Raw genomic sequence first — 12,305 nt, forward strand, 5'->3', positions numbered from 1 at the left:
AAATCTCCTGAACTGTTTAATAAAAAATAGGATTGTTGAAGGTTTGTTTTCAACACTAAGGGAGCCATTGAGAGGAAGATTCTTATCTTTGCTCTCTGGCTCACTTGAGATCTGCTTCCCATGTGCAGAATTGACAGAGGGCTTTCTCTGACTGCCCTCTTTCCTTGCTTGCTTCAACAGTTTTTATTTAATGTAAACCAGTAATTTTTTTTTTTTTGCTGTCAAACAATCTATTTTCAGGACTGTAGCAGTATTTTCACTAGAAAAGTTTTTCAATCCAGAAAACAGGAGCTGTTTGCTTTCTTAGGAGTCCAGTGAAGCCTGGTGGGCTGTTCTGTTTGGAACAGGATCTTCAGCATAGCTGAGACCCCTTTCCAGCCTGATGGGTCTGTCTGAGCTGATCACATTCTGTGACAAGAGATGCCTCAATGCATTTGGGGAAAAAAAGGAAAGAACCAACTTCTTCTTGTAAAGGAAGCTGGTTTTAGACTAATAAGTAATCCTGATGCAGCAGGTAAAATATCCTTGTTTAATCCACTACAAATTTTCATTTGTAGTGGATTAAACAACAATTAAAGCACAGTCCTTGTCATTTAGAGTGACATTCTTCACAGGGATACACTAAAGCACTGCATAAGTATCTTCTGGCACTGGGATAATGTCTGAGCCTCTGTCTTTTGAGTATTGCACATATCCATACTTTCTGTGGAAGTTAGTACAAAAAATTGAGGTTGACTGGTACTGTAGATACTGATTCAGGAACAAGTTTTGTAGGTGCTCTGTGTGTGTGTTGTGTATTTTCTGGACAGACAGCACTGTTATTCTGTGTCAAAGTGTCTTTTAAATATAGTTCATAATACTGGCTGGCTAAATGCTTTGTTTTCTCCCCCCTCTTTTAAAAAAGAAAACAAAAACCCCCAATCTAAAATTACAGAAGTATGTAACTTTAAATTGAAGGGAGAGCGAGTAAATTAAATGCCTGGGTTTTGACGGAGCCAAGAATTTAAAACAAGTGGAAGCAAATCTATGGAATTAAAGTACCTAGCTTTTTTTCCCCTTCCATCTGCTTATTTGCTTAGTTAGCTGAAGTTCTGAAGAGTTTACTCAAGTGATAAATATTTCCTTGAGGAACTGAGATGTGCACTGCTGCTATTTTTAATACAAAAATTTAAGTATTTTCTTTGATAGATTGATGTAACTGTCTTTCAGCTAGCTCTTCTCCCCATACACAATGGCTTAGTTACTCAGCTCATCCTGGGGTGCACATTTTCAGTATAATCCAGTTAATTTGTCCTAAAAACAAGTCCAGGTTCTTTACATGGAGTGTGGTTCTAAGTGCTTATTAGAAATCTTTACAGTGAGCTATTGATGTAGAGGAGGCTCAATAACATTATTAAAACATACTTGAAACTTTTCATTTGGTGTATTTTATTTATGGTTCCTCTTCCCATAAGAAGCTTTCTGAATTCTAAACTACTTTATATGCATTAACCTAATTGGATATTGTATTTATCATGGTTGTTTGGCTTTGTTTGGCTTTATTCAATGTATCTGGCATAAAAGCAATAAGATAGAGGTTCGTCTGGAATTTCTGCCTTTCAGCTATAGCTGCAGGAGCTCAGTGCCTGGCTAGGGCTGGTTGTCTGGCAGGGATCACAGGTCAGTCCCATGGTGTAGCACGTGTTTGGATAATGGAGTGGGTTTCTCAGATAAGAGATCCTCTGGTAAGTCACGAAGACTGTGTGTGGTATGTATAGTTACATAAGAAGCAGTAACTTCAAGTTGGAACAATGTCAGTGGACAATTCCTTGAATAGACAAGATAAAGGACATTGTTAGTACAGTATGTCTCTTAGAAATGTTTTGAAATTTATCTTGCTGGCTATAAGTGACCTAGACAGAGAGGACTGCTCTGCGGCAGTGCTACGCGGCTATTCCTGCTGCACATAGTTTCCACTGTGTCGTCTTGTTTTCAGGCTTGCTGAAACTTTCCTGTATGTTCTTCTGTTCAGGTGGAAAATAAACGTTTTGGAAAACTTGAGGCAGTGGAGAAAGAATATAGAGTCTATATTATATTAGTTTTTAAATAAAGGATAAATAAAATTGGTGGATCTTTTCCTTGAGTAAGTATTGCATGTATTGAACTGCCATATGGTGTAAGCAGAGATTTGAAAGATGAAATATGAGACTGTGTAGAAAGTGATATGACTTCTAAATTTGAAGCTCAGTCTGTGCTATCAGTAACTGAAATCCCCATTACCAGCCCTCTAAAAAGGTCACAGTTTAGCAAATTATTTATTAATTCAGGTCACTTTCCTGATTCAGTGGGGAGCTTCATTGAAAAATTATCAGGAGAGCTGCTGGGTTGGTATGCACTGTTGCAGGCTCCAGGGCAGTATAGTTGGGAAAAGTTAAATTGAAGTTTTGTAACAAATATTGTTACAATATTGTAACTTATTATCTTACAACAGTATAAAGTATCACAAAAGAGTAGGAAAAAATGAACTGGGATCCCTTTGTGCATGAAGAAATTCAGGATTGCCAACTACAAATATTATTTATACCTGCCATATTTATGTTGTTTGAAAATAATGAAAGTCATTTTGAGATCTTGCCAAGCAGGCAGGCTTACTTTCTATAGAGAAAAAAAATCAAACTGAACCTGTTGAATCAACTTTGAGAATTTCATAGTAGCTTGATAAGGCTTTGCCATATTGCCATGCATCAATTGCTAGGACTTAATTGTCTTCATTTTTTAATATGTTGAATGAGAGGCTCTTAAAAACATGTGAGCTGAAGCGGGGAGAGTGGTAGGGGGTTGTTTTTTATTTCTGAGACATGATCTCATACTGTACTTCAGGGGTGGTTTCTCTTTTCTTAAAATTTTATTTTTTCACCTGCTATATACAAAATGTGTATATATACCACAAATTATAATTTGTGGTAAAAATTTCATTCTATAAAGAGACAGTGTGGATTTCAGTAAAGATAACATATAAATCTTGAGCAGGTACTTGTAAATAATCTTTGTTATTGGAGCTTTGGAGTGCTAATGCTATTGCTGAGTCAAACATAGTTAATATTAAAATGGCAATGGTAAAACTTCCTCCTGTTACAAGAGGCTGTGGGATTATCTTGGCATTTATATACTTCCAGAAGTTGGAAATAATTGGGCACGTTCTCTTGAGTTTGTAGTTCAGCAAGTACTTGTGTAAGTTTTGTTTCAAAAGCCATTGGAATTATTTCAGTATTGGTGAAACTGTTGGGAGAGGACATATTTATTTGAAATAGTGTGAAGTATTTATTTTACTCATGATCCCAGAGTGACTATATCTCTTCTAGATGACTTAATCACGTCTATGCGCTTTCTGCTTCTTGACATTCTTTAGAAGTACTGGAAGACACAGTGAACTCTGCTCAGAAATCAGCACAAGCAGGATGAGCTACCTTGTGAAACCTACAGCTTAAAAAGTCTGTGCCAAAGCCTTGTTGGCCTCTTTGGGATGAGGAGTTAGTAGTTACTGTAGTACCTCTTCCAAAAAGGTCAAACTTAAGAATTTTTATGTGTATAGACAAGATCCTGCCAGCTGAGAAGTCCTTAATGTGAAATTTTCATAGGTTCACCTGAGAAAAGTGAAGATAGTTCTGGAATAATATAAGTTGTATTACAATTTTTCTTGTAAGTTAAATTTTATTTAGCTTGAGAGATTCAGAATGAACAGGAAAGAATATGGGAAGCTAAGTTCTTTCCTTCCACAATTTTGAAAAGAAAGTAAGTAAATAGTTGAAAAGTAGATCTCTATATGTTGATGTTACTTGTGCCTTTTGCTAAAAGGCTTCTGACCTGTGTTACCCATAACCATGGTGTAAAGTACATCTTCTAAAAATACACTGGGAAAACAGAGCACTTGGAGCAGCAGGAGCTGCCTCTTACTGGAAACAGGGTTTGGGGGGTGGAGTTGTGCATCCTGTTCAGATGAGGAAAAAGCTTTAATGAGAGTAGGCAATTTTTCTTAAACAGGCTGATAACTTGAATATTGATTTTTGACTTCAGACTGTATCTTCTATTTTAACTTAACCTTTAGCTGATGAGGAGTACTTCTCAGAGGCAGCTGCTACAACTAATTTATACTCAATAGTGTCCTCATAGCATCTTCCTTTTTGTGGTCATCACAGGAACATTATGTAATAATTGTTCTTATTTACAGGGAAGGCAATACTTCCTGCATTTTTAATGTGATTTTTACCCATTTATGGGAATTGTCTTTCACTCAGTTCTCTTCTCGGTTAGTATTTTCTTTTATTTTTTTTTCTGTTTTTCTTTTCCTCTCTCAAAAGAAAACAAGATTCTGGAATTAGCAAATTCTGTGTATTATCTTCTGCAAGAACAATTAATTAGCATACAGGCATGCTTCTAGAGGGAGTCTAATTTTACCAAGAAGTTTCAAGTACGTTTTAATAACATTACAGAGCTTCTTCTACATAAATAACTGACTTGGGATGACCGATAAAATGTAGTGATGTGTGCTGAAAATATTTTCATTATTGAAAAGCTAAAAGAAATCCTTGATAACGGGTTAAAACTAGGTTCTTTAAGAGAAAAAATGATAAATGGTTAGTTGTTTTGTTTTGGGGGCTTTGTTTTTTCTTTTTTTTTCTGTTTTTGGGAAGTGTTTATTATGAAAAGTAGTGTTGCACATTGTGAGCCAGTGTTCCTTGTCCCCAGCTTTGATCACCACTCAATAATAAAACAATATTGCGTGGAGCAATTGACGCAATTGCTTGTGGTTTATATTCTTTGGATTTTAACATCTTGTGTGTTATGCCTGTGATCTCTTGCTTCAAGGTGTGGTTTTAGCCAGCTGGCTGAGACATCTAAGTATTAAATTACTCTTCTGTATCTTTTTATATTCTGCAGGATCTGCAGAGTTAAGCTTAAACAACTGCAGTGTTAAAATCATGCTCAGTTTTAAGAAATAAAATACACAGATTCCCTTGTTAACAGTGGGGACTCTGGCAAGAGAAAGTAGCTTCCAGAACTGGGATCTGTCTCACAAAGGCTAAAGCTTAATAGTGCTTTAAAAAAAAAAAAAACCTTAACAAGGAGCTAGAAATTTGGACTACTTACTATATGTAAAAATACATGTTTAGTATGATACATGTATAAACGTGCATATACACATATATCAAGTTTATTTTTGTAACAGTGCTAATCATCTGATAAAGGTAGAGAAGAAAGAGCTGTTTTCTGCCCAGCTCTTGTCAGGCAAAGGTGTCCTAGGAAATACTCAGCTCCTTTGTGGTGGATGGTACACTTTCCTTGCTAAAGATCTGAGGAGATGCTGCTAAAAGGTTAGAGATGAATTCTGAGGACAGCAGAGGAAGAGATCTTTCTTTCACAAGCCTCTTAGGGGTCAGTCACTTGGTTCTGCTTCAAAGGAGAACTGAAAAGAAAACAAACCAGAAAAAAACCCCAACAAACAAAAAAAGAGGGAAAAGGACCATAAATGGAATGGTGTCATGGATTCCTCCATAACATTGTGCTTGCATATGATATTTAATATCCTGCTTTTCCCTTGCTCAGCCTTCCTGCTCCTTCGTTACAGCATTCATTCCTATCTGTAGGGAAAGGAGCGAGGACAGTAGCAAATGATGACCTTGGCTATTTAATTTATTCCAGGCGTGTAAATTGTTAGTTTAAATGTGAAATGTACAGTGTGAGTGCTCGTTCTGTTGTCCTGCTTTTCCTTCCATGATTCTTCGCTGTGGATTGTGTATTTTTCTCCTCCTTTCTGTCTCAAGAAGTGCCTTTACTCTGCAACTTTCCCTCCTCCTTGGAAGAGTCAAGGCCTTCTTAATGTGAAGATAGAATCTGAAGCAGCAGTTTGTTGCTGTCTTGATAAATTCATCATCAACATTCACTAAAGTAAAATATTGGAAGGTGATCGTGATGAATAATGTAGGAAAGATCTGCTGAGTCTGGGAAGTGTTTTGAAAGAGGGTGAGCAGTTCAGGAGGAGTTTTCTGGGGGTCTTTATTAAAATTAGCTGGTACATTCTTACTTGTAATATTGTCTCTGTATTATCTTAAACTGATATTGAAGTTGCAGTGAGTGAAAAATGCATCCATCTTTGCTTAAACTTCTCTTATAATCTAAAAAAACCCAAAAATCTTAATTTCTTCATCACTTCCGCAGGCCTCTGATGAGATACCTGTGAATAATATCCATCAGTCTTTTTTTCCCCTTCTTGTAAAATAAAACAGTGTGAAATTTATCAAATTTTTCTAAAGGTAAAATGTAAATGTAGCACATTGCTGCTAGCAGTTAAGTAATTTTAATGTAATCTCAGTAAGGATTTAAAGTACTGTTGCATAAGATGCAAATTAGCCTTCCAAGATTTTTTTCATGTTTTCAATTTCTAAAAGTCCTGTCTGAATTTCTTTCCCAATGTATTGCTGAGACGTGACATAGACATTACACGTTATGATGTTGTTTAGCAGCTAACTTAAGATTATTATGTGAGATAATGTTAATGTGGTTGTTTAAAGCAACTGAAAGAAATTATGTCCAGTGATTAGAATAGTAAGCATTTGAAGTAGTGAACATTCTTAATTTTGTGTTTCAGAGCATGTTTTAAGTTTAACCTTAGAATGCAGTTCAGAGATTCCAATTAATTTTATTTGCTGGAATGAAAATTTTCTTGATGAAGAACAAAGGTTATGGCCTATTTATTGCTAGTTGAAAAGATTGCCAGTGTTGTTAGGAAACTCCCTTACCCACAATTTCAAGGTGAAAATTTGACTTAATTAAAGAGAGAAATAGATAAAATTAGTATTGTCTCAGTTTGGTGCAGGTAATTTTTTAAAATTTTACCTGATTTATTTTTTTCTTATCAAGATAGGGTAACAGTGTATCTTAAAATTGTTTATGGGGTGTTTTCTTGGGTACATATTTATTTACATATTAAAACTTGCTATTTGAATGTTAGCTTTGAAAAATATTACTTCTAATTTTAAGTGATTTGTGTATAAATTACATAATGATTCTGGTTGTCTCAACTTTCGGAGAGATGTGTGAGATACTTTTATAAGGTCATATGTGGTTTGTGAGTTTTTGAGAGAGCAAACCCCTCATATTCTAGCTCTTAAAAAGCTTTTCTCATTGCAAAGGTATGTGATTTGTATTTTTAAATACTATTAAATTTTTTGTTTTTCAGTCCCAGAAATCCTGGATAGAAAATACTTTCACGAAGAGGGAGTGTGTGTATATTATACCGAGTTCAAAAGACCCCCACAGGTAAATGAGAAATGATGCAAGAGCTCATTGCTGCTCTTTAATATTAAAAAAGCCAGTATTCTCGTGAGTGTTGGACTGGTTCTTTGTATGAAATACTGTCTTGGGTTTGTGCTTTCGTGACTGGACATTGTTGCTCTGGGAATTGGATTTTCTTTTTCTGAAAGTACTTTGGCATTGCAGAAATCTCAAAAAAATATTCTCCTGTTCCCTTTGTTGCTTCTTACCACTCCTCCTACTGATGTCTATGATCTGTTTATAGTCAGGGGCGTGTGAAAAAGAAATTTCTGAAGCCAGAGTCTCCTAGAAATGTCCTCTACTGGAATTTAAAAAACATTATTGTAAGTGTAGGGTGAGGTGTGAAAATCAACCTGACAGTGTAGGAGAAAGGGGTGAAGAATTCATAGAAGAATAAAGAAAACCAAGGATTGGGGTAGGGAAAAAATGACACAAAAAAAATGGCTGAAGAAATACTTGCTTCTGGGGAAAACAGATAAATGGAAACCGTTCAGATTTCATGTGATGTGTAATAATGTTTCATCCTTAAGTTTTTAAAGGAAAAAAAAAACTAGGCTGAAAAATGGGGAAACATATTTCTAGAGGGGAGGCAGAGGCTAAAAATATTTAGCAGATCTCACACGCTGTTTTTGCCTTACCTTAAATTAGAGGTGTGAAATCAAGCAAGTTAGTGGTAACTCTGGTGTATATCTAGCTGGCTTTCAGCAAGTGTTACAGGTATAATTTAAGAGTTCCTACAATGATTGAGTTTGACGTGATTAGTCATGACATTTGTGTCACAGATAAAATAAAGACAGAATTGGAAATAGGTTTAAAATCGGTATTTTTAAGGCAGTTTTATCTCCCCATAATATTTACTATTGTAATTATGGATTTCAGATAACCTTTTTTTTTTCTTAAGCTTTATATATGTGGGAGCAGCTGGGAAACCTTTTCTTCTGAGGTCGAGAAAACTTCTATTTCACTCTTTTGCTTGAAAAACACTTATAAATCTCTTTTGTTATACTGGGTCAGGTTGCTATTTTTTATTTAAGTACTTTGTTTTTAAACAGAAAAAGAACTAAATGCTGTAGAAATTTCAAATTATTGTAAATAATTCACCACATTCCTTGAAATCATGTGACATGAGAAGCTTTTAGAATTTATAGCCACAATTGCAGCACATGGAAAATTTGCAAATGCAAACAAAGTAATTAGGAAGCTGTTAAAATTTCCAGAGCATTTAACAAGGAACAGAATGGTCTTCAACACTTGCCCTTTCAGTTTAAGCTATTTGTAGCTTACAATGGACTTTACAACTTTCCCACCACAATTTGTCCTTCAGTTTCTAAGAATGGCCTATGGTTGTTGCTGAATTGCTCACTGTGTGAATTATATGAGAAGTTTAGTCATATCTTTAAATATTTCTTACAGATGCCTTCCAGGATGTCAGATTTGTCAGCAACTTGTCAGGTAAAAGGTCTTTGTAATTACAATGTTTATGAATGTTTTCTCATTAAGTGCTTTCATAATAGAGTTTTCAAAAGTTTTGATCAATATTATGAGTGACAAGTTGGTGAAAGGTTAGATATAAAATAAATAGAACTAATGTTTAAAGAACTGTCTGCAATAAGTAGGTCACAGATTTATAAATGTTATATAAATTACTTGGCTTCAAAGAAGCAATTTCTCCTGGCCTCCAGCTTGCTGCCTTAGTGAGCTTCAGTATTTTGCATAATAATATGTATTGTAATTGACTATTGCTGTAAATATTTATGACAACAAGGCTCACTCTGGAAGAGAGGTTTATGTAATGTCTAGAATCTTTGCTTTCTAAATATGTTCTGTTGCTGTTATGGCTAAAGGAAGTTCTTTTCTCCTGCCATGGCAGTATTTGCCAAAGCATTCTCCCTGGTGTGGTGCAGGTGCTGCTGTGGCCGCCTGGTCAGACAACATGCTTGCTTCACTGCCAGTCTGGCTATGAAATACTCCGATGTGAAGCTGGGTGAAAACTACAATCAGGAAATAGAAGAATGGTCCGTGGAAAAACACACAGAACAGACCTCTACTGATGCTTATGGTGTCATCAACTTTCAAGGTGGCTCTCATTCTTACAGGGCTAAGGCATGTATGATGTTTTGTTGTTTCTTTTATTCTTACTCTCACCATGTTGGTGCTGAATGCTTCATTTAACTTCTGAAATTGAAGGCTGAAAATATTAACACCTCTATTGTGACAAACCAGTGCCCTCTTCTATTCTAGCATTTTTGTTGTGACTTGAATTCTTTCTAATTTCTATTTGTAAAAGATTTTTAATTGTGGTAGAAATTATTTAAAGCTTATGCAGTTACAGGCTACAGGGAATACTTGTACAGTGTGACTTCTGTGGTCAAACCAAAGTGCCTGAGTGAGGGAGCTGTGTTCTTTCTGCAGCTGGCAGAAGCCCCAAGGACAGTCCAGTGCTCCAGATCAGATCATCTCTGTGAGAGAAGGGCTTTTGGCACAGTTCTTTCATGTTCTTAGTAGCACTGTATGGGTTCCTTTGTACCTAGTGTAGCTTAAAATTGCTGTGAACCCTTTTCTAGGAGCCCAGAAACACCAGGCTGCCCACTCTCATTTCTGCTTCCTTCTGCAGAGTGCAAGTGGGGTTGCTCAAACCAGTTTAATGGTCTAGTGTTGTTTTGGTATTTAAAACTTTATTCAGAAAGGGTTCAATTTCTGCCTGCTGTCCCCTCCTCTATTCAATAGCTCATACTGAAGGTGTGGCAGCATTGTAGCTGATCACCCATCTACTTAATCTTATGCTGTTAAACACAGAGTGTTTAAAAGCTGCCAGTTTTGAAGTTTTCTGTTGAAAAATGTAGCTTTCCTTCCCACCAGGAACAGGGAAGGAAAACCAAGCAATTGTGAAACTCTTTGCAGGGAATGCAAAAGCCTCTCCCAGCAGGTGGCAGAGCTTTTATAGATACTTCTGAATTTCATCTAATTTAGACATCATCCAGTGCTTTCATAGGGTCATTTTCTAGGTCACTGTGCCAGAAGGATGGAATACCATGATTTTTATGTAGTTGTTTCCTTTCCAAAACTTGCTTTCAAAACTGTCACATCTGGACTACTGAGGATATAAAGGAAGCTTGTTCATTCATTGCATCTGCTGTGTTTTCAGAAAGTGAATTACAGTTTCCATAGCTAGGAATAGGATAATATATCCTGAAATACCTTCTGGTTCTTCTTTTTACACATTTGAGCCCTTTAACTCTGTTCTTGTGCCTGCAGTATGTGCGATTGTCATATGACACTAAGCCTGAAGCTATTCTGCAACTTATGCTCAAAGAATGGCAGATGGAGTTGCCAAAGCTTGTTATATCTGTCCATGGGGGCATGCAGAAATTTGAACTTCACCCACGCATCAAACAGTTGCTTGGCAAAGGTCTTATCAAAGCTGCAGTGACCACAGGGGCCTGGATTATAACTGGAGGAGTGAACACAGGTGAGGAACTAGCACGATTAACTGGATTGCAGTTTTATAAGAGCCAAAAGATTTAATGTAGGTTGCATTGCCACTTCCTAAAACCAAGAAGTTTGAACGAGTTTGGTCAAATGAAATTAAAATAATGCATTTTGAACATAGGTATTTGAAAATGGGCTACTGTTTTGTACTGAAAACAGAAATGAAATATAGAGAGGCTGGTTTTTGGGATTTGGTTTTTTTTTGTTTGGTTGTTTTCTGGGTTCCACTGGCAGAGTGTAATGTGATTAAGAAGTACAGTAATGTGCTGGAAATTCTTTAGTTCTTGCTAGGCTAATATTTGTTTTGTTAAATGACTTTGTTTCCTTCTAGTAGATGTAGCATGCTGCCTTTCCTTTGGTAGTGTGTCACTAAGTTTCCAGGTCCTTAAAGGCCTGGTTATCTAAATAAAACAGTTAAACACCTAAATAAATATTTGTATTCTTAGTAAGATGTGCCATTCAATGCACTGGAATCTTTTTATGCACGAACAGGTGTTGCAAAACATGTTGGTGATGCTCTAAGAGAACACGCTTCCAGATCATCTCGAAAGATTTGCACTATTGGGATTGCTCCATGGGGAGTGATTGAAAACAGAAACGACCTTGTTGGAAGAGATGTAAGGATGAATTACCTAACTGAAATAATGATTTACCTCATTTACTTTTGACACATCTGCTCAAGCATGCTTTTCCCTTGCTTTGCATCATTGGAATACTTGCTTTACTATGAAGATACACTGACATCTGTGACTTATGCAAGATCGTTACTGTAAACAAGTTGCAAAATGCAAATGTGCTACAGGAGGAGCTTGTTCTTAAGTACAATCCTTTTTCCTCCCCCACTGATACTATTGAATCAAATAACAAATCTGCTAAAGTATTACAGAGAACTCACATTTAGAGAGGATAATAAGTTGAAAAATTTTGATGTGGAGTCTTCAGTGCTGCTGTTTGCCAGAGAAGTCACAAATTTTCCCCAAAGACACCTTTTCAAAGGATCTTTGTTACCCTTCAGAACAGCATCCTTTAGTGATACAATTATCTACTTCTCTGCACAAAGTTCAGAGCTGCAGCTGTTGGTGTATCCTGGTCCAAGGCATGCTTGTATGTGCCAGTGCTTCCTTATATGTGTCAATGCTTCTTGTTGAGCCACCAGTTCTTGTGTCTAGTTAAGTTTCCCAGAAACAAGTGTGAATCTTTGCAAGTAAAAGACATTGTTGTGTGCTTGCACTTAGGTGGTTGCTCCATATCAGACCTTGTTAAATCCATTAAGTAAACTAAACGTCCTAAATAACCTCCATTCCCATTTCATTCTGGTGGATGATGGAACAGTTGGAAAGTATGGAGCAGAAGTTAAACTGCGAAGAGAACTGGAAAAAACGATTAATTTGCAACGGATCCATGCAAGTAAGTAATCCTGGAGCCTGAGGGCTGTTACTATGGCTTAATGAAAAAAGTGCTTGCACCAAGCATCTGAATGACAAAATGAAATAAATTAAAACTTT

At 36.3% G+C, this 12,305-nt stretch overlaps 1 protein-coding gene across 2 annotated transcripts in view; it reads left to right on the plus strand.

Annotated features, from left to right (window-relative positions):
- Positions 1–12,305, plus strand: part of TRPM7 (transient receptor potential cation channel subfamily M member 7) — a 52,937-nt gene that overhangs the window by 13,123 nt on the left and 27,509 nt on the right. The window contains exons 1-7 of one of the 2 annotated variants that reach the window (XM_041418847.1): positions 1,661–1,724; positions 7,217–7,296; positions 8,725–8,763; positions 9,216–9,414; positions 10,567–10,780; positions 11,293–11,417; positions 12,036–12,207. In XM_041418847.1, the coding sequence (XP_041274781.1) occupies positions 1,692–1,724; positions 7,217–7,296; positions 8,725–8,763; positions 9,216–9,414; positions 10,567–10,780; positions 11,293–11,417; positions 12,036–12,207 (862 nt within the window). In that variant the 5' untranslated portion in view covers positions 1,661–1,691. Of the gene's footprint in view, positions 1–1,660; positions 1,725–7,216; positions 7,297–8,724; positions 8,764–9,215; positions 9,415–10,566; positions 10,781–11,292; positions 11,418–12,035; positions 12,208–12,305 lie in introns of those variants that run through there. The other variant, XM_041418848.1, reaches the window with a different exon arrangement.

The sequence above is a fragment of the Onychostruthus taczanowskii genome, unplaced genomic scaffold (genome assembly GCF_017590055.1).
Source record: "Onychostruthus taczanowskii isolate IOZ18803 unplaced genomic scaffold, ASM1759005v1 scaffold6, whole genome shotgun sequence".
In the NCBI taxonomy this organism is placed as follows: domain Eukaryota; kingdom Metazoa; phylum Chordata; class Aves; order Passeriformes; family Passeridae; genus Onychostruthus; species Onychostruthus taczanowskii.